At 37.2% G+C, this 22,517-nt stretch overlaps 1 protein-coding gene across 1 annotated transcript in view; it reads left to right on the forward strand.

The window, feature by feature from the left end:
- Positions 1–22,517, forward strand: part of LOC103267901 (sex comb on midleg-like protein 2) — a 48,523-nt gene that overhangs the window by 17,442 nt on the left and 8,564 nt on the right. The window contains exons 2-7 of the mRNA XM_021716229.1: positions 2,764–2,809; positions 5,354–5,419; positions 9,040–9,110; positions 9,922–10,156; positions 13,633–13,721; positions 20,401–20,644. Coding sequence (XP_021571904.1) covers positions 2,788–2,809; positions 5,354–5,419; positions 9,040–9,110; positions 9,922–10,156; positions 13,633–13,721; positions 20,401–20,644 — 727 coding nt within the window. The 5' untranslated portion in view covers positions 2,764–2,787. The remainder of the gene's footprint in view (positions 1–2,763; positions 2,810–5,353; positions 5,420–9,039; positions 9,111–9,921; positions 10,157–13,632; positions 13,722–20,400; positions 20,645–22,517) is intronic.

Here is a 22,517-nt window from a genome sequence, read left to right on the forward strand (position 1 = left end):
AAAAAAAAAAGAAACCAAAAACCTGTGGGGATTTTATCATATGTTGGTTGTGTTGGTCAATTTGGGGAGAATTGACGTCTTAAAAATATTGAGTCTTCCAACTTATGAATATGGTACATGGATTATTTATTAAGGTCTTCTTCAAAGTTTTATTTTTATTTTTTATTTTTTGAGTTGGAATCTCACTCTGTTGCCCAGACTGGAGCGGCCACTGCAGCCTCGACCTGCTGGGCTCTGGCGATTCTTCCATCTCAGCCTTCAAAGTAGCTGGAACTACAGGCGCGCACTACCATTCCTGGCTAATTTTTGGATTTATTGTAGAGATGAGGTCTCGCCAAGTTGCCCAGGCGGGTCTCGAAACCGCGGACTCAGGCACAAAGTTTTATTTTTAATCATCTATATACATATTTCTACACTTTCTAGGATTACAAAAATCACTTAATCAACTAATGGAAGCAGTTGCCCCATTGAGATTAGGAATTTAACTATGGGTTAGGTATTTGCAAGGACATGGAGACCTGGGTATATCTTCTATGTGTGACCCATCCCTCAGTTTATTGGGCTGAACTTATTTGTATAGTAATGAGACTCGTTTTAATGTAACCCACAGAATTTTGCTCTCTGAGTTCATATGTGCTTCCACTCCCTACCTGGATTACAGTGCATCTCCCCTTACTTAGCTGAATTCAGTACCCTCTGTATATTTTACTGTCTTGTCTGTTTCTTTAGCCACTAGGCTATCGTCCTTAATTGACAACATTCTAGCAGACTTATCAGTCAATCCACTTGATTATTCCAGTCTAACTTTCACAGATGAAGTCTGGGGGAGGTAGTGTTTTGTGAGTTATCTGTGTTTGGGTAGCTCCTGAATTCATGGTCCCTGAGATAGACTGTAGAGGGAGTTGAGAGCCCAGAGGGAACTTGAGCAACTCCCACATTTCATAATCCAGTGCAGCAGCAGAGTTACTTTAGTTTCCACTCATTTTGTATCTTCAGCTTAAAATTCCTTTCATTTTTTTCTCTGCTCATTGAAATTTTTATCTTTAAAGAACTAATTCAAGTGCCCCTTCCTTTGAATTCAATTGCTACTTTCTTCTATATTCCCAGTTAATAGTGCCTTCTTAGCTTCCCACAGAGTACTACTTTTACCTCTCTCAAACCCTGTATTGTATTGTTTTGTTCAATAATGATCAGTTAATAGATTTCCAGCACTTTTGTAGTAGATTGTGTATTTTCTATCCACATAGCACTAAGCAAAAAACAATAATTCTGTAAATATTTGTTAAATAAATGACTAGATCACATCTAGAAACAGATGCTAGTAATGGAGAAAGTAACAAGAAAGGTTTCAGGAAGGAGGTTACATTTATGTTAGGCCTTAAAGCATAAAGATAGTACATCAAGAAACAGAAGAGGAGAAAAGAGTATCTATGTAGAAAGAACAAAATGATGTGTCATTGAAACAAAGTCCTTTTGAGCTTAGCTGTGGACCGTAAGTGTCACGTGGCTTTGAAATTGTGGGGGATCCTTAAATATGCCACACAGAACTTTTTCTTGCTCAATTAAACAGTGAAATTATTGAAGCAGGAGAGTGATTTGGACAGAAAACAACTGATACTGTATCTGACATTGTATATCAGGTAGATTATGGTAGGGGAAGACACTGGTGGTGAGACAAGTTAGGTGGCTGTGGTACTATATCAGTAAGGAGCTAAAAATAGTGTAAACCAGTGAATGGTAGGGGAAAGGGAAATGAGATAGGGCATGTTGGCTGCTGATTGAATGTGTGAATGAAAGAAGAGGAATAAATGTACTTGGGGCTTTAAGACCAACTCCCTGGAAAAACAGTAGTGTTAGTAAGAGAAAGATGTCAGAAGAAGCAGATTTTAGGGAGGTGATTCTTGAGTGTAAGTTTGTTGAGTCAGAGGTATAGAAGACTCTCTGGGTGGCTTTATGAATATTTTCTCCACAGGCTTCCTTTAAATGGCCAAATTACCTTTCCTTACACACATCATCATGTTCTTACTACAGGCCCAAACAGTAATGATATCCTTTTGCCATATTAGGAGTACATGAGTACATACCTATTTTTATAGCACTTATAGTGTTTTGTTCTTATGTGTATTTCTTATACTAGACTGACTCTTTGGAGGTCAAGGACACCCTATTATTTATCTTTGCTGTAGAGTACCTGGCATATTGAGAACAGGCAGGAAAAGTTTAAATTAATGAATTATGTTCAAGATAAACAGGCCTAGCAAGTAATTCTTATTAGGAGACTTGACTCTTGTAGTTCTTATAAATTCCTTCAGCACAGTCGTGATTCTTCTACCTCTCGGCAAGAGAAGTGGGCTTCTAGGATTGGCCTCAGTTTGAAATCTAACTTTGCTAACCTACCATCTGCTTTATCTTACCCATTTAGTTTTTACAATTGAGATATAATTTATATACCATAAAACTCACCTTTTTAAGGTGTACAATTTAGTGTTTTTTTTCAGTATGTTCACAAGGTTGTACAACCATTACCACTATCTAATTCTAGAACATTTTTTGTCACCCAGGAAAGGAAAGCCCATACCTGTGCTCTTTACCAGTCATTCTTCATTCCCTCTTCCCCCAGCCCCAGGCAACTACTAATCTATTATTTTTATTTGAGGGAAAGAGGATAAAATGATCTGACCTTATAAACTGATTTGTAATGCTACCACCTGTCAGAAATGTATAATGCTAAAAGAGGGTGTAAATTGTTTTTTCTCATTGTAGGAAAGAACACCAAAAAGACCTATTATGGGACGAACAGTGAGTGAAGGTAAGATTTACTTCTTTAAAACTGATAATATTTTAGCTATTCGTTTGGAATGAATATCTTGTGGTATATTGAACTTTTGAAATAAAACCTTTTAAATATTTTTTTTAATTTATAGGAGATGCTAAGTGCTTAGAATTTGAATTTTAGAACTGAATGGTTATTAAAGATAATCTTGTCTTTCATTCCTAATTTTATAAATGAGAAAACTGAAAATCAGGGAGATTAAGTGAACAGGTCATTCAACAACAGTCTGTGACAAAACCAAGATTAGAATCTAAATCTAACTCTAGTATGAGCGATTAAAAAATGTCTCATCCAGTCTTGCTCTAGTGAAAAGTCTGTTCACTATCCTATGAATATACCATACTCATTTGCACTCTGCTTTGTGTTGTATTTTTCCGTCCCATAATACATTCTTTACACATTTACATTCCTAAATCCTGTTCCTCCTTTAAGTCCTGTATCTCTCAGGACTTTTCCTCTGGTTGAAAGCTGAGTGCTGAATGCTGTCCTCTAATTTTATTAAGTGTATTAGTATAGTTTCTATAACTAGATTCTTAGCTTCTCTAGAAGCTAACTATGGCTTTACAGTTTCACTTTTTTTCCGGTGAGAAAATCTTACTGTAAAACTATGTAGTAAATGTGTACTTTCTTTTCTTTTTTTTTTTTTTTCTTTTTTGAGTTGGAGTTTCATTCTGTTGCCAGACTGGAGTGCAGTGGCACACTCCCGGCCACTGCAGCCTCGACCTGCTGGGCTCCAGCGATCCTTCTGCCTCAGCCTTCCAAGTACTACAGGCGCGTGCTACCACGCCCAGCTAATTTTTGATTTATTGTAGAGACAAGGTCTCGCCAAGTTGCCCAGGCGAGACCAAGTTGCCCAGGTCTCGAACCCTCGGGCTCAGGCAATCCACTCGCCTCGGCCTCCCAAAGCACTGGGATCACAGGCTGAGCCACTGAGCCCGGCCAGTAAATGTGTACTTTCTTTGTATCAGCCAAATCATTTAAACAGAAAGCAGTTCACATATCCTTCTCAAGTGTTCACATATTTTGAGAGTCACTCAGTCATAACTAGTAAGTAGACTTGTTACTTTGAATGGCATCATTCTTAGGTCCTTCTTTAAGAAGCTTGTCCCTTGACAATTATAGCATGGGAAATATGAGCAAAGCAGCAACAGAAGGATCACACCAAGTATGTTTAAATCCATGAGTTCATAATGATACTAAAAAATAAAACAATTAAAACTTATTGGTCATCTGTGGAGAATGCTAGAGATCCAACTCATTTTGAAAACTAGAAAATAAAAGAGTAAAGCACCGATTGTTACTTCCCTGTGTGATCTGTACCTGAGGGTAACTGAATGGCCATAAGAGGAGTTTTCTCTCTATAGAAGTTTTCTGGATAAGGAAGAGTGAGAATTAGAATACCTTCATTTCATAGCCACTGATAAACTGATGGATCCAGGCAATAGCCATCTATGACTGTTCACATCACAGAAAGAGCGATAACGAGATATTAGGAGCCTCCTGTAGACATCACTACTTATGAAGTCATTTTATCTTCTTTGAAAGAAGCCAAACTTGAGACTGACGAAACTCTGGATTGAAGTACTAATACCAATTTAGAGAAGATACAGGGCCAGAGGAACTCAACACTGTGGAGAGGCAGTCAGCAAAATCCAGGCTGGAAAACCCTAAAAGACCAACCAACTGGTATTATCAGCCAAAAAAAAAAAAAAAAAAATTGTAGGGGAAAGGAAAAAAAAAACACAAGATAAGGAGGAGGAGCCGATAGATCAAAAGAGACATAGACATATCAACCATAGCTATGTGTGGACTTTATTTGGGTCCTGATTCAAACAGACACACTTAAATAATTAAAATAATTGGGAAATATGAACCTGACTGGTTATTTGATTATATTAAAGAAATATGGTTAATACAAATATGCTTAAGTTTTTAAAAAATGAGTCCTTTTAGAGCTACATACTGTAACATATGTGGATGAAATTATGTATCTTTGAATTGGAGAGATTACAAGGTCCAGCATTATTTGAGCTCTTTAGCTTAGCACCGAGAAAAACTCTACCTAGTTCATTTAACTACATTGTAGTCTAGCGTCCCTGTTATGTTTTGAACTCTCAAAAGCATCCATTTTATTTCTAAGGTATGTTAATTTAAACATTGTAAGGATCAGCTCATTTTGGTTTATTAGTGTATTCATTAAACAGGTGCTTGAGGGTGTTTTGCCTGCCAAGTTCTGTTCCAAGCACTTGAGGTTACAGCAGTGAACAAGACAGACAAAAATAAATTCCTGCCCTTTTGGAGATTTCATTTGAGTAGAGTGAGGCACATGATAAAGTAAATGAGCACATTATAAAGTGCATAGTATTAGAAAATGATAAGTTATATATAGAAAATGAGAATAAAATTATAAAATTAAACTGGCTCCTATTTAAAATAGTTTTATTTTATAGTTTTTTGAAGTGATCTTTCAAACTATTGCTGTAGCCTCCCAGGATTGCTGACTATTTTCTTTTTTATTAGATTCCATGGATGTCAAGAAGGAGACTCAGGAGAAAACTCAGTCAGGCACATCTTCTGTGCAAAGTGGTAGGTTTTAAAGTAGTTTAACACAACGTAGTTTTCTTTCTCATTCAGTGTTAAAATGAACTCTTACTGTTTTTGGTATAGCCTATATACAATAAACGTCTGTAAATATAAAATATAAGCAATAAAAATGGTTAAAATTGTATTTTATTTTGAAAATTTTACTTTGGTTTTGTTTAAGAAAATTGGCATGGATTAAGTTTCAAAAAAGGCAACTTTGTGTATTTCAGTGCAAATTTTGACAAATTGTAAGTATCTAGTTATTAATTACCATGTATTACCAATTTAAAATAATTAGATTATTATTAAAAACCCTTCTAACATTAGAGTCAGTGCAAAAGGGCTTTTTAAAAAAATTAAAAAAATAAGTTTTAGAAAGTATATTCTTAAAGGTAAAATGCTAGTAACTATGCAAAATTCTCAAACTTTTGATTTAAAAAATGAACCGGGCTTGGTGGCTCAGCCTATAATCCTGCGCCTTTGGGAGGCTGAGGTGAGTGGATTGCCTGAACCCGCGGGTTCGAGACCTGCCTGGGCAACTTGGCAAGACCTCGTCTCTACAATAAATCAAAAATTAGCCGGGCGTGGTAACACATGCCTGTAGTTCCAGCTATTTGGAAGGCTGAGGCAGAAGGATCGCCAGAGCCCAGCAGGTCGAGGTTGCAATGGCCGGGAGCAGCCACTGCACTCCAGTCTGGGTGACAGAGTGAGACTCCAACTCAAAAAAAAAAATGAGATTACTTAATCAAATTGACAGCCATCTGCAGATATTTCTCAGGTCCTGGACTCTAGCATCTCATTTTAGAAATCATTGAGTGCTAGAAGGTAAGCTCCAAGAGAGCCAAAGTTTTGTTTTGTTTTGTTTTTTTAATCTGGTTTATTAAGTGATGCATTCTTAGTACATAGGAAGTGCCTGGCACATACTGATGACCTACTATGGGAATTTAGTCATGAACAAGACAGACATGATTTCTGCCTTCTTTGAGCTTAGGGGGCAAGATAGACATTAAACAAATGCCTAATTACTGTTGATAAATGTTGTGAAGTAGTGGGTGCTGATCATTCAGCTGAGAAGCTTCTAGCTCCAGACATTTTGCCCTCTTCATGTAGTTTGTGAACCCAAGTCTAGCACTGGTGAAAGACATGATTCTGATTTACTATGGAGAAGACCTGGGGGTGGAGTGGGGGGATTTAAATAGATTATATTCAGTGCCAAATGGTGTTGTAGTTAATGTATGGACTAGAATAATGTGCAAGTCAAACAAGAATAGGGACCGTAGACATGTGCAAATAACAATTAGATCACAAAGTTATGTTTGTACACCTGGGACCTATCAGTTCCCAGACTTCTTTTCTGAGAGACTGTCCCACTTCCTGCCCCCATTTTTGCTATGAGGACATGATGCAGAGGCATACTGGGACCTCAGGCTTAGCTTAGACTTATGGCTATTTTGACTTCTGGTTGGGGATTCCATCTATGATATTGATGTAGATGTGTCAAGTCTAAATTAGTAAAGCCTGGAGCTGTATGTGTTTTTCTTACGTTATTGGTAGAGTCTCAGCAAATGGGCAGCCAAGATGAACAGTTTTTTCAAGGCAGACTAAAGATTTTGCTTTGTGAAAGAAGAAAAAATTAAGCCTCTAAATGGCAAATGTTGCATGTGGTTATTAGCTAGCAATTTGGTATAAAGTGATCAGATTACAGAGCACTAGTGTAAATGATTTGCTAGCTCAAATTATAGCCCATTCGGATACAAATGGTGATAGAATATTTTAAAAAATTTGTGTTAGGGAGATGCTTTAGGGATTTTCCAATGTCATTGAAAAGTTTTACAAATCTCACTGGGTTATGGAAGAATGTTGGTTCTTTGGTAATATAAATGTGAAATGATTAAATACTCTAAGATTATTTGATGATAGAACTTCAGTTAGAATCTTGGGTCTCCTTATTGTCAGCACTAACCTTCCTCCAGGTTAGTGTTGAGGAGAGTCACTAAAACATCTGGCCAGTTTAATTTTGGAGCCATGGACCTCAATTTTCACTTTTGACAAAGTTATCTAGTATTCAAAAATTTGGGTACAACTATGACATTTAGTTTATAATATGCCATTTATTGAATGACTTACATGTATGCTACTTTATTTAAATCTCAAAATACATAGTACCATATACATTACTTTCCCCATTTTATAGATGAAGAAACCGAGGCTGAGAAGGTGAATTTACTTGCTCAGGGTCACAGCCAATAAGAGGTAGAGTCATACTGGAAACAGGCTGGTCTGACTCCAAAGCCCAGGCTCTTTTTTTTTTAAGCCTATATTCTTGACCTTCTGATGCATGACTTTCAGCACAATAGTACTACTTGCTTTATATCATGTGGAAGTAGAATCATCCAGTATTTTTAAAAAACAAAACAATCTCTTGTATTTATTGTTACAAATGACATGCTTAATACCATATATAATATGCATATACATATAAATGCATAATAGACATATGTAATGGTGGTGCACTGGAGCTTGGCAGAGCCAATTGTGCACATCTCTTCCCAACTTCATGGTTGGTAGCTTCACCTTGGCACTTTTCGGTCAGCCATGGTGGCAGTATTTATACCACAGAAATCTGCAAAATACTACTAGTTGGACTTTTTGTTGTATTTTCTAGGGAGCTGATTGTTAAATGTTTATCAGTACTCTGGTTTTCTTTTGTGTTTTTTTTTGGGTGGAATGTGTAAGTGTAGTATCTTTCAAAGGATATATAAGAAGTTGATAATGTCGATTCCTCCAGAAAAGACAGCCGTCAAACTAAACATTTTTGTAGTGAGAAAATTTAACAAGAGCATAAAAAACGTCATGGTACATAGTACTACTATCAAGCCTTTTTCTCAGTGTCTTGATTCTGGCTGACACAGTGAATTGAAGTGTGCAAGCCAGGTAATGTACTCTGCTTTGTGTATCTTCTTTAACATTGTAATATGTCATGAAGACCAAATAAGAAAGGATAGCAAGAGTTTGTAGAAAATGTAGATCATTAAAATAATCCATATCAGTGACTGTACTGATGACTGGTTTATTGCTTTGTTTGTCCATCATCTTCTTGACATTCTGAGTGGAGATCTAATATTCTATGAGAAACTTCTGTTTCTCAGATTTTTTTTTTATTTCCATAAAGTATTGCAGGGATGAAATTTTGTTAGACCACACACCTAAATACCTTTCGCTCCCCATGATTAACAAACACCTTCACATTAATGGTATGAAATGGTGAAAACATATTTCTTGAATAAATTTATATTAGAGACAGATGAATAGACTTTGCTATTACTCTATAAAAATTCCTTTAGTTATTTCTAGTGTCCACATTTTTAGAATCACTCTGCTTTAGTCCTCATCACATTGAGAGTATTTGAATTATAATTTATGTCAGAGCCATTATTATCAGGAAGTTTTCTTATGTTTTATTTTCATGCTGGAAATCAAATCTAGGTCAGGAAGTTTGTATCTATTCTCTTGAAGTATTTTTTTAAGAGGTGTGAAACTCAATCCCATTTTATTCCTGAAAGTTAGTATACACATAGTGGGTATATTTAAAAAAAACTATTTTGTATATGTGTTTTTTCCAGATGATTTCCAATGGGACAAGTATTTGAAAGATACTGGATCTATAAGTGCTCCTTCAGAGTGCTTCCGTCAGGTATGCTAACATTCTGTAGATGTATGTATGTAAACCATTAACTTGTTGGAGGATGTCTGTGTGATTGTTAGGTTCTGGTAGTGTGAGGAGATAGTGGAATTGTGCTAGTGGCACTTGAGAGGCAAATGGTCTTTTTGCTTTCATTCATTAAGAACTAATTGTATGTCAGGTGTACTAAGCCTTTATGATTGCCCATCTAAAGGGAAAGACAGATATGTAAATAAATAATGATGAAAAGTATGATAACTCTGAACTAGGAGGGCTTACAGAAGAGGTACTATTTAAGATGGTTGGAATGAGAGAAAGGATGTTTCAGACAGAGAGAACACCAAAACCAAGGTACATGTGTGTGAAAGAATCTGAGCATTAAGGAATGCTGTGGGATGGCTGGAACACAAGGTGGATAGAGGCTATAATGTGGGAATGAGGTTGAAAGTGTGGAGTGTTTAAGCTATACTGAGGAGTTGGACTTTATTATAGGCGATGGTGACATGCTAGTTGGCTTATTTCAAGGAGAATGGCCTAATGAGATTCCTACCTTACAAAGCCATTCAGGGTGTATTTTAGAGACTGTATTTGGGTTGCCTGGAAGTGGGCAGAGGAGTGAGACCAGCAACAGGGAGTGCTTTTATGCTGCATGTCAGGCCAAGGAGTTTGGAGATCTTTTCCTTGACCCTTATAGCTCTAACTTCACTTATCATCTGTTGTGACTATTACTTAAAGTGTTCCTTGGGTATTCTGGTAGCATAACTGACCATGTGGCTTTTCTTATAGTTGATTCATTTTAACAAAATTTTATTTATATATATAGTCTATGATTCCACCAGCTAATGACTTCAAAATTGGTATGAAATTAGAAGCCCGTGACCCTCGCAATATTACTTCAGTATGTATTGCCACAGTTGTTGGAAGTACTGGGGTCAGATTACGTTTACGGCTGGACGGTAGTGACAATAGAAATGATTTTTGGAAGCTTGTTGATTCCTCGGACATACAGCCAGTTGGGACATGTGAAAAGGAAGGAGATTTGCTCCAACCTCCACTGGGTAAGAATAAACAGTTTTAAAAATAACATACTCTTATTAATGTGATAGTCAAAAGAAATAGTACCAAGTGGCCTTTTAACATCTCTTTTCTTAGGAATTCTTGCAAGCAGATGACCAGGTGGTTACTGTGGCGAATGTATGATGAGAGAGGAGCTCAGTACCATTTCTGTGGAGTTTCACTTAAGTACACATTTGGCATATGTGTGCTGAAGGATCCCCACTCCAGGGCAGAATTTATACTAAGTCTTCAAATTTGAAATGTCAGAAACAGCTTTACTAGATTACACATGCAGATTCAGAAGTCCTTCTGAAGAAGTTTGTAGCATTTGATACAAGTCATATCCTCTCTTGAAACTGTCCACCGAGCCATTTTTGGTATGGAGGTGAGCATAGGGGAAGTGTATGATTCCACATTTAGGTTCCAGTTTCATACTCAAGAATTTCATTTCACCTATGGTGGGAAGAAATCAGAGTGAGATGAGTAGGACTAACACCTTTAGGTCTTTGAAAAGTAGAAGAGGATGGACCTTTTAGCAAAGGTTTTAAGGTACAAGATATGTGGTGCTTAATTTTGGCCAAGTTTTTAAAAGGTAAAAAGGATGTGACTCTAATTTTGGGCAAAACTATTTATTTTAAAAATTTAAACATACCCTGATACTGTGTCAAAAAATAAGTGATTTCATTTATTTGGTCACTATTCTACCATTTTGAGTGAATGATAGATACTGGTTTTTATTTGGTTCTTCTTTACAATGCTGAAAATGAATATTTCTTATTGAAAAGTACAATGGAAAAAATGGATTTTTTTGTTTCCTATTAGTAAAAAATTCCCTGAGAACCAAAAATTTAAGACAGTAACAATAGCCACTCTTTTTAGCAATCTTTTAATACTTGTTTTAGTTGTTCATTATAACTAATTTGGTTTAAAATATTTTAAAAGTCTAATTGGAGATATGTTATTCCAAGAAGATGGTTTAGGACATGTTTTAAAAAAAATTTTGCCTTCTGTTCTGTATTCATATCATTTACATTTTTTGGATTGTAATATTTCTTAAAGTATATAGAATTCTGTATGAGAGATTAGTACAAACCTGAGCTTAGTACTTCCCTGTTGTTTGGATTTTATTTCTGTTTGCAGTATGATAATATGTTTTTGCATTTTGTGTACAGGAAGTTCAGCTATTGTAATTGTCAGCATTTCAAATACATAATTAGATTTATGGTCACTCTTTTAAAAAAATTGCCTTTTAGAGTTTGTTTTATTTAAAAACATGAAGTGCATAGCAATATGTGCTGATTAGTATCTATTTTGGCAGTATCTATAAAAATATACAGTTGGTGGCAATTTGCTTTTTAGATACTTTTGAGTAGTTTAATTTCCTTTTTAATATAGTATAGCTTATTTCGTTTTCCTTTTAGAAAGATTTATTTACTGAAACTTTTTTTTTGGAGTGGAAGTCTCACTTTGTTGCCCAGGCTGGAATGCAGTGGCATGCTCACAGCAACTGTAGCCTCTGCCCACTGGGCTCAGGCGACCCTTCCGCTTCAGCCTTCCAGGTAGCTGGAACTGCAGGCATACGCCACCACGCCCAGCTAATTTTTTTGACTTATTGTGGAGATAAGGGCTCGCCAAGTTTCCCAGGCTTATCTCAAACCCCTGGACTCAGGCAGTCCTCTTACCTCTGCCTCCCAAAGTGCTGGGATTACAGACATGAGCCACCACATCCAGCTATTTATTGAAACTTTAAAGGTCATTGTTTAAAAGAGTTTTTAAAATATTAACACACAAACTGAGAAGTGTACAAATCACAAGTGTTCAGATTATAAATGAATATACCTGTCTAACCATCATCTAAATCAGGAAATAGAACATTATCAGTACCCTAGAAGACCTAGTCCTCCTGATACCCACTCATAACCTCTCCCTTCCTAAAGGGACTACCATCTAGACTTCCTAACATTATAGATTAATTTTATATGTTTTTGAACTTTTTATATGTACCTTAATCTATTTTTGATCTTTTAATCTATATTTGACTTTAGGCAATTATAGAGTTAAGAAAAATGTTACATATAGAAAAATCTTGGTACTGATGGAATAGGATAAGATATGGGAGTTGAGAGAAAGGCATAAGGACCAGAGAATGATTTTATGCATTCTCTATAGAAAGCTGGAGATATCTAATAAATAGTGGGAAACTATTTATTAGGTATCAATAATAATGTTGATTCATTATAAGGGAGTATATAACTTACCCTTCTACCCCTATTTTTTTCTAGCAACAATTGTTTTTCTAATCAGATTAAGGGAGTTTTGGTACAGGATTATTAGAGGATGACTTTGTTTTACCATTTTTGCATATTTTTACCCTTTTGATGGGTGACAGGACAAAACATGTACTGTTGCCATTGATTCGTGTGCCTCCCTAGCCTAATGCATGTATCCATCGGAGGTGCATGCTAAGTTCTTTCCAGTTTTGGTGCTGACGTAGGTCATGAAACAGATTATCCCAGAAAGCAGTAAAACTCGCAGACCCCTGCTTAGTACTGCATGTGCTAAATACTGTGATAGCATTAGTTGGTGAGATCTCTAGAAAAAATACCTGTACGATGACCACTTATGTAACTAACCCTGAATTGTACCCCACATCTTTGAAATAAAAAAAGACAAGTTACCTGTTGAGTCTATTTTGATATCATCTGATACATATTCTAAAAGAAGATAATGTTTAGTGTTTATAAAGATTGCTAAAGAGAGAGATGTCTTTTTTCTTATCATAGTTTATGAAAAATTTCAAACATACAGAAAAGGTGAAATAATTTTATAGTGAGTATCCACATACCCACTATCTAGATTCTACCAATACCCTTTTACTATATTTACTTTATCACTTTTCTGTGCATCTATCTGCCCTTCATCAATCCATCTTATTTTTTAGTGCATTTCAATGTAAGTTCTTGATGTCAGTGTATTTCCTCTAAAGTACTTTAGCATGTATATTATTAACCAGAGTAAGTATTTACTTATAGTTTTTTTCTTTTGAGGTAAAATTGCATATGATGAAATGTATCATTGTATGTGTACATTTACTGATTGTGACAGAAAATTGTCTTTCTGAAATGAAAGACGCCAGGAGCTTTAAGGAAAAGCGGGCTAAAAGTCTTTTATAGCCTTTATTCCTGCTTGTATGGAAGGTCTCCTGGGCTCCAGCTTGGCTCACCCCTAGTATTATAGGCCATTTCCAACATGTATGTGTTTGTTGGTGAATCCTAGCCAGTGGCTTCTCTTAAAATGAGAGTTTCTATGACTACTGTAGCACTGTTGCCAGACAGTACAGTGGAGACACGTTCCAGGTTCTTAGATAATAAAGTCATTCTCTGGAGAAGAGTGGTAATGACACCCATTTTTAATGCCAGCTTTCTATAGTATCACAGGGAGGTTTTTTTCATGACATCTAATTTATTTTATAAAATAGGATACCAGATGAATGTGTCATCTTGGCCAATGTTTCTCCTTCGAACTCTAAGTGGATCTGAAATGGCACCAGCAGCCTTTTTTAAGAAGGTAAGAAAAATGTTTTAAAAAGTTTTCATCAACTAGGCCATGATTTTATTGTTTGAGTGTGAATGCTTAAATGCTTTGTCTTCTCCAACATGGAAAACCAAAATGCTTTTTAAATTACTGGATTGGCAAGTGTATTAGTTTGATAAGGTTGCCATAACAAAGTACCACAGATTGGGTGGCTTAAACAACAGAAATTTACTCTCTCACAGTTCTGTGGGCTAGAAGTCCAAGATCAAGGTGCCCTCAGAGTTGGTTTCTGGTGAGGTTTCTCCTCAGCTTGCAGATGACTGCCTTCTTGCTGTGTCCTTATATGGCCTTTTCTCTGTCCGTGCACATCATTGGTGTCTCTTCCTCTTCTTAAATGGTCATCAGTACCATCGTATTAGTGCCTCACCCTATGACCTCACTTAACCCTAAAGGCCCTATTTCCAAATACACACACATTGGCGGTTAGTGCTTCAACACATAAGTTTTGAAAGGATGCAACTCAGTCCATAATAGTAAAAGGTGAAAGATGCATATGATCTGAAGAGAAACTAGAGTCAGTCCATAATAGTAGCTTAAACAACAGAAATTTATTTTCTTACAGTCTGAGATCAAGGTGTCATGAAAGTTGACTTCTTTTGAGTCCTGTCTCCTTGGTTTGTAGATGGCTATCTTTTCCTTGTGTTCTCACATGTTCTGTATGTTTGTGTCCTAATTTCTTCCTCTTATAAGGACATCAGTCATATTGGATTAGGACCCACCATAGTGACCTCATTTTAACTTAATTACCTCTTTTAAGACCCCTGTGTCCAAATACAGTCACATTCTGGAGGTTAGAGTTTCAACATACGAATTTTGGGAATGACACAGTTGAGCCCATAACAGTAAGTCGCAAAAACCTCTCAATTATAAACACCCACTAGTCCAATTGAATTAGTATCCTCTTTCTTGACATTAGGATCTTAGATATGAAAGGAGTACTCTACTAGAAGTAAATATTTACTGCCATTTTTTATTTGTCTTCAGAAGTGAAACTCTCCCTCACTTTACTATGTTAGTCATCCCTTTGATATTAGAGAAAATGATGACAGGCCAAAAAAAAATAAAACAAAAACACTTGAAAGCTTCTTGGGGAGATTTGGCTTCAGAAGTGAAGAATGTTAAAAAACATTCATCAGAGGCCTAACATGGTGGTTCGTGTCTGTAATCCCAGCATTTTGGGAGGCTGAGGTGGGAGAACCCTTTGAGCCCAGGAGTTCAAGACCATCCTGGGCAACATAGTGAGACCTCATCTCTACAAAAAAAAAATAAAAAATAAAAAAATTGGCCAGGCATGGTGGTGCAAACCTGCAGTGCCAGCTACTCAGGAGGCTGAGGCGGAAGGATTGCCTAAGCCCTGGAGGTCAAAGCTACAGTTAGCTGGGATTGCCACTGCACTCCAGCCTGGGAAACAGAATGAGAACACCTGTTAGCTTGGACTGTGGTTTTAGAAAAGCTATTGGATCTATTTTACTAATCAGATTGTTTAATCAACTAGTCTCATGCCACATGCCATACACATTATGCTTCTAATTTTTAAAATAATAAAAGTAATTGTGTGTGGGGGGCAGGGGAAACAAACTATACTCTTAACTAGTGAAACATGTATCTTCCTTTTTCCTATCTGTTCCTTCATGCCGCTCTTCTTCTTCCTCTCCTCCTCCCCCCACCCCCCTCCCTCCATCTGTTGCCAAGACTGGAGTACAGTGGCATGATCACATCTCATCTCAACCTCCAACTCCTGAATTCAAGCCAATAGCTGAGACTACAGGCTCGTGCCACCACATCCAGCTAATTTTGTAGTTTTTTTTTTGTAGAGACAAGGTCTCACTACATCGCTTAGGTTGGTCCATCTGCCTCAACCTCCCAAAGTGCCAGGATTACAAGTGTGAACCACCATGCCTGGCCCATGTCACTCTTCTTTCCAAATGGAAGTTTTATTTGTTCTTCCAGATCCTTTATTTGTGTACTTTTAAAAACAAATATGGGCTTTTATTTTCTTAAACATAAATGGGAATATATTGTACATATTGTTTTTCTCCTAAAATAGATAGGTTTTGGAAATATTTCTATTTTTTTTTTTTTTTTTAAGTTGGGCTCTCATTCTGTTGCCCAGGCTAGAGTGCAGTGTTGTGCATATGGCCACCACAGCCTCGACCTGCTAGGCTCAGATGATCCTTCCACCTCAGTCTTCCAAGTAGCTAGAACCACAGGCATGCACCACCACACCTGACTAATTATTTTATTTATTGTAGAGATGAGTTTTCGCCAAGTTGCCCAGGCTGGTCTCAAACTCCTGGACTCAGGCAATCCTCTTGCCTTGGCCTCCCAAGGTCCTTGGGTTACAGGCATGATCCACTGCACCCAGCTTCTGTTTCATTTTGTATATGTTTCAGGTTGTATTGTGCTATTCTATAGTATGGATTATTGAAATTGATTTAACCCCTTTGTAAGGATTAAGTCATCTCCATATTCTTGTTTACATCAGTTCTACTGTAAGCATTCTTATAAAGAGCTTTGTGTATAAATGCGATGGCTACATTCTTGAAACTAGAATTGCTTGACATTTGTGTTGTGTTGATGTATACTGTTAAATTATATCCAAAAAGGGTGTTCCATGCTATACTCAATTAGCATAGAGACATGTTTGTATCCCCATGCCTTCACTAACATCAAATATTATCCGTCTTTGAGATTTTTCTGAATCCTTTTGCGGGGAAGGATGGTAAAGATAGGGATGGTGTCCCATTGTTCTAATTTGCATTGCATTGTTTACTAGAGGAATTGAGCTTTTAAAATTTGTTTAATGGCTTTTTGTTTTTCTGTGAATGGCCTGTTTATAGCCTTTGCCTGTTTTCCTGTTGGATTTCTTTTCTTTTTATTGATCTGTGGGCTCCATTTTCAACCAAGCTTGAAACTTGGCCAGGGGCCATCTTAAATCCATACTCCTCCTTGACTCTTGCCTCTAGACAACCAACTAATTAGGAAGGCCCACCTACTTAGCTTCATAATTATCTCTTTGTTCTGTCTCATTTTTCTAACCTTACCACCATTTCTTCTTATGCAGGCTATCAACCTAAAATAACAACAGAGAGAGAAACTCTCTAAAAAAAAGATAATGAGTTTATTTGGGAATGAATGAGAGGTGTTTGCAATCTAGTATATTTGTGTTATGATGGATCATAGGCATATCTGGGGAGGTTACGGTAAGGGAAAACCACAAAAGTTATATAAGTTTCTTTTTTTTTTTTTGAGTTGTAGTTTCACTCTGTCGCCCAGACTGGAGTGCAGTGGCCACTCCCGGCCACCTCAGCCTTGACCTGCTGGGCTCCGGCGATCCTTCTGCCTCAGTCTTCCAAGTAGCTGGAACTACAGGCGTGCGCTACCACGTCTGGCTAATTTTTGATTGATTGTAGAGATGAGGTCTCACCAAGTTGCCCAGGCGGGTCTCGAACCCGCAGGCTGAGGCAATCCACTCACTTCAGCCTCCCAAGGCATGGGATTACAGGCTGAGCCACCGAGTATAAGTTGTTTTGAAGCAATTACCCTTGGCCACAAAGATCAGTAATGAGTGGTGTCCAGGGTTGAACAGGCATTTGCTGCATACATGTCCTCACAGGTGTATTCTTTGTGTCATGTTGCAGAGGTCTTTGTGCAAAGTTGTGGTGGCCCTTGTGCAAGGTTGTTTTCAGAGAGTCCCTATAACAGTTTTTATCAGAGGCATGTGTGTGTGAGAGCCCTTCCTTTATGGTCTCCTGACTATTTTACTAGAGTTTTGCATAAGTAACTCCATTTTGACGTATTTCATAAGGCTTTCCTCTTGCTGGGACTGTTATACTTGCCTTTTAACTGCCTCTAATCTTTGCCTTTCCACACAACTGCTGAAAATGTGTATCTGACACAAAACCTTTCCACATTATTCTCTTGCTGAAAACTCTTTTGAAATTTCCAGTCACACTCAGGGTGAAGTGTAAGTTTCTTAATATGCCCTATTCAGTCCTGTGTGATCTAGTTTATGGCTGCCACTCCCTGCTTTGAATTTTATGTTCTAAATTGTTTGTAATAGCCTATAGATACCCTGTTCAATTTAGAGCTGTGCTTTGACTCATGCTGGTTTTCCCTGGTTAACTCCTACTTTTTAAAGATTCAAGTCAGGCATTAAACCCTTCAAGACACCATTTCTGTCCCCTTCTCCATTCTTACATTTCTGTAGCATCTTGTGCATATCTCAATCTTTGTATGTATTGAAGTATTGAATTACATTAATATTTTCACTGTCTTGCTTCCTAGACTATGAGTGTCATTTGAGAAGTTAACATGCCTTTGTATGTGTGTTAGTCTCTGGGTACCTGTTTGTTAAATGAATGAAGAAGGAATAGGGAGTATGGGAAGATTGATACATAAAGAAGGAGCAGATAGATGGGTTTGGTTTTGGATGTGTTGAGGTGACTGGGAAATTTAAGCAGGGATGACTACTAGTTTATTAGAAATAAAGAGTTTAGAACTTAGAAACAAAGTTTGGCTTGGGCTTGTGGATTTGGAAGCTTTTAGCAAATAGAATGGAAGCCTTAAGCATAATGAGCAAATGGAAGCCTTAAGCATAATAAGCATGTCCAGGGAATGCATAAAAGGAAAAGAGAGGTGTATCAAGGTTAGAGCCTTGAGAAATATCCACCTACTTTTATGGGAATGCGTAAAGGGATAGGGGCAGCTCTAGAAGTAGAGGGAGGAGGAAAACCAGAATAAACTGATCTCACTGAACCCTGTGGAGCAAAGAGTTGCAAGGATTAAGGAGTGATTAACAGTCACAAATGCAACTCAGAATTACTCAGTGCCTGGCCCATATCATGTACTTAAGAGGGGTCCGTTAAGAGGAGAGATGAGTTTTAACTATTTGCTAGATAGAAAGTCATCAGTTACATTAGCAAGAGCTAAGGTCCAGGTGGAACATATCCTAAGAGAGAGATAAATTTGAAATTTTGGGAACAGAATATTGGTAGAGTTAATTCCTGATGGCCTCAATTTACTATTTCTGTAAATAGACCTCAAATTCCTTTCTGAAAAATAGGAAACTGATGAAGGCTGGAGGAGGATTAGTATGTAGATTGAATATCCATCTGTTCCAACACTTAGGCAGTGGTCTTACTGGGGAGAAAGTCAGTTAACAAAATAATAAGCATAATCCTCACTATGCTTTTTATTAGTCTTAAGGAGAACAGTAAAGGTTTGGAAAAGCTGCTGTATAGGATTGGAAAAGGAATGGTTTAGGGATACATGGCCATATTTTGGAGGGCTCAGCTAAAGATGAAGCGTAAAAATTTGTGGTACCACTTTTCTTCAGCAGTGCTCAGAAGCTAAGTATAAATAGGTGAAGTGGATGGTGATCTTGAACTAAGATTTAGGGATAACAGCGCAAGGACAAGGGAATAAGTTGATTTTGGGTGTTGAGAAGAAAGTAGTGAAATAATACTCTGCAACCTAGATGTGAAAGGGCATGAGAGAGTGTTTTGGTCCTCTTCTCTCCTTTATCTACATCAGTGGTTCTCAACTGGGAAGGGGATGTGCCCCCCCCATATGGCAGTGTCTGGGGACATGTTTGGTCATCCATCACAACTGGGAGAGGGATTAGCTGCTACTGACATTTAGTGGGTAGATTATATATTTGATTCTTAAAATTAGTCCTATTTCTCTGCTCATTTCTGTCTTTTAATTCTGTTTTGTACCAGAAAATATATATTGCCATTTAAACTGAGTTTGCTTTGCTACAGAAAGTCTGAGAGCCCATTAGAATCACCTGGGGAATTAAAACATGCTGATACCCGGGCCCTACCCTAGACTGATTCAATCAGTATGGCTGTTGGTATGATCACAGGTGATTCTGATGTTCAGTAGAGCTGAAAACCACCGGTCTGGGACTATATATTTCCAGCCTTTTGTCTTGGGTGACTGTGTTGCTGTGATGGTATCATTTACTAGGATGAAAATCAAATTGAAATATGTTTGTTTTTTTAATCATAGATAACACTTGGGCTTTCTAAGAATCTTGTTGGTATTGACATGCTTTTTTTGCAACTAACAAATACTTTAATATTGGTTTTTGTTCGGATATTATGAATGATTCCAGATTGTATGCTTATATATTTTTGTGTCTACATTTTACACTTTGAGTTTCTTTTAGGATATTATCTATTGTTACTTCTTTTCTTTGGACTTACCACCTTTCAACACACCCTATAATTTATATATTCATTAGGTTTGTCTGTCTTCCTCTTCTAGAATTACTTGTTGATTACTCTCCCCTGCTCCCAACCACTAGGACCACCACCACTAGAATGCAAGCTCCACCAGAGCATGGATCTTTGATATTTTTGTTAACCAATGAATCTTAAATTCCTGGTATAGTACATAGTAGATAATACATATTTCTTGAATGAATCAGGTTGGTTTTGTTTCATTCCAGGTTCTTGGCTCTGCTCCAGAATAAAAGTGAGATCCTGGAGTGCAGAGTTTCATATCTGTGAGAACGTTTTCTTTCTATATCAATTGATAATTATGAAGCTTAATTTTTGGTTACTGAGGGTTGTAAGAGAATACACTTGAGTAAATGATTCTTAATACATCTTAACGATGAAATCTTTTTTTAATGTTTTGATAGGAACCGCCAAAGCCACCCCTAAATAATTTTAAAGTGGGGATGAAACTGGAAGCTGTTGATAGAAAAAACCCGTATTTAATCTGCCCTGCAACTGTTGGAAATGTTAAAGGGGATGAAGTATACATAACATTCGATGGCTGGAGTGGAGCTTTTGATTATTGGTGCAAGTATGATTCTCGAGATATTTTCCCAGCTGGGTGGTGTCACCTGACAGGAGATGTATTACAACCACCAGGAACTAGTGGTAAGATCATAATTAACTGTATGCTATTTTATTTTATTAAAGTTAGATGTAACTGCTGTAGTGGCATTGTGGTTAGCATTGGTAACTGGAGAGCAGCAAAGCATTGTCCAGACTAGAGAACTGGAGATAATGGAAGGCCACAATTACAACTCTTGAGGGCTGCCTCAGCATCGTAGTGTGAGTTCTAGTCTAATTGGAGAATATGGGCAAAGCTAGAAGTCACATTTGAACCTTTGAAGTCTTGTTGCTGTATGCATTGGGGAGGGTGGAATCCTCAGCTACTTTTATAGTTGATATTTAATTAAACATTATATATGGTTCATATCTCAAATTGTTCATATCTCAAAGATATATTTCAAAAGATGAAGCATAACTGTTATAAATGTGCTTCACATGATTTTGGTTCTATTTTTAAGTTAAATTGACACTTTGATAGCCTTAAATAAAATTTACAGTGAAGATTTTTGACTCTGTGAAAGCCATTATAGATTAGTATGTTATTTTAGTCATGGTAGTGTTTATGAGTTGTAACGCCACTGCCTAAGTGGAATGCTATGATCATCTAGATATTTTCTTTCAGAGAAAAATAATTAAAATGTTGAAGCCCCTTGGTTACTTTTCCAAGGGCTTAGATATGCCTGTCCTGCCTTTTATGATAGGGTAACTGCTGAGACTTAAGTGGGATTAAAGCATAGAACCCAATCATTGGCCTGAGTTTAATATAAACGTAGTGGGATCAAATGCAAACGTCTTTAAAGTTTACCCCACTAAATGTATTTGTTTTTATGAGAAAATAAAAGAAAGGTGTGGAAAATAAGTAGGCACGGCATGTAAAGGAGGGCAGTGGCTAGGTTAAGAGTTTATAGCCATGTTATTCATGTAACTGCTGTTAGGATGTGTTAAAGTCCCAAATTACAAAAGATTCTATTATACTACAGTACTACATACCATGATGTTCTTTTTTTTAGGTGCCACTTTTACCAGTTCCCTGTTTCTATACCTCTGGGAAGTAGATATTAATGGCTGATTTTGTAAAATGTAGTATGATACAGATCTATATGCATATGATCCTAGGATAAATAAAGCATAGTCTCTGTCCTCAAGAAGTTTTCCTTAGAAAACTTATAAGAGGGATGAATGGAGGGATAGAGTTGTTTAAAAAAAAAAAAGGGTATGGTATTAGCAATGCAAAAATAGAGATGCAGAGGTAGTCCAAAGACTTCCAGTCTGGGCTGGAGGGGGGGTGGTTGAGTAAAAGAAAGTTTCACAAAAAGACACATGATGTGAGTACTAAGTGAGGAAAAGGAGTTTTCCCAGCAGAATGGAGATAAAGATTGGGTGAACATATCGCAATGATGTAAAATTGCACAGTTTATCCTGAAAATTGATTAGTTCAGTTTGGGGCACAAAGTGAGTTCTGAACGTGTGACTGAGAATACTATTGTCCTCCAAGAATATCTTCTCCCATTTTTTCTTTTTTTGAATCAGGGTCTCACTCTGTTGCTCAAACTGGCATGCAGTGGCATGACCATGGTTAACTGCAGCCTCTAATTCCTGGGCTCAAGTGGTCCTCCTCCTCAGCCTCCCAAGTTGCTGAGACTACAGGTGTGTGCCACCACACTTGGCTAATTAAAAAATTTTTTTTGTAGAGACAGGAACTTGCTATGTTGCCCAGGCTGGTCTCAAACTCCTGGGCTCAAATGAACCTCCCGCTTCTGCCTCCCTAAGTGCTGGGATTACAGGTGTGAGCCACTGTTCCTGGCCCCGTTTTTTTTCTTAGTAATGCAATTGACTGGCTAACATAAAGACTACATTTTTAGTCTCCTAACAGACTAAGTCCTGGTTGATAGGATAAAAGTACAGATTGCGTGTT

The sequence above is a fragment of the Carlito syrichta genome, unplaced genomic scaffold, assembly GCF_000164805.1.
Source record: "Carlito syrichta isolate Samal-C Ts95f unplaced genomic scaffold, Tarsius_syrichta-2.0.1 Scaffold308488, whole genome shotgun sequence".
Taxonomy (NCBI): domain Eukaryota; kingdom Metazoa; phylum Chordata; class Mammalia; order Primates; family Tarsiidae; genus Carlito; species Carlito syrichta.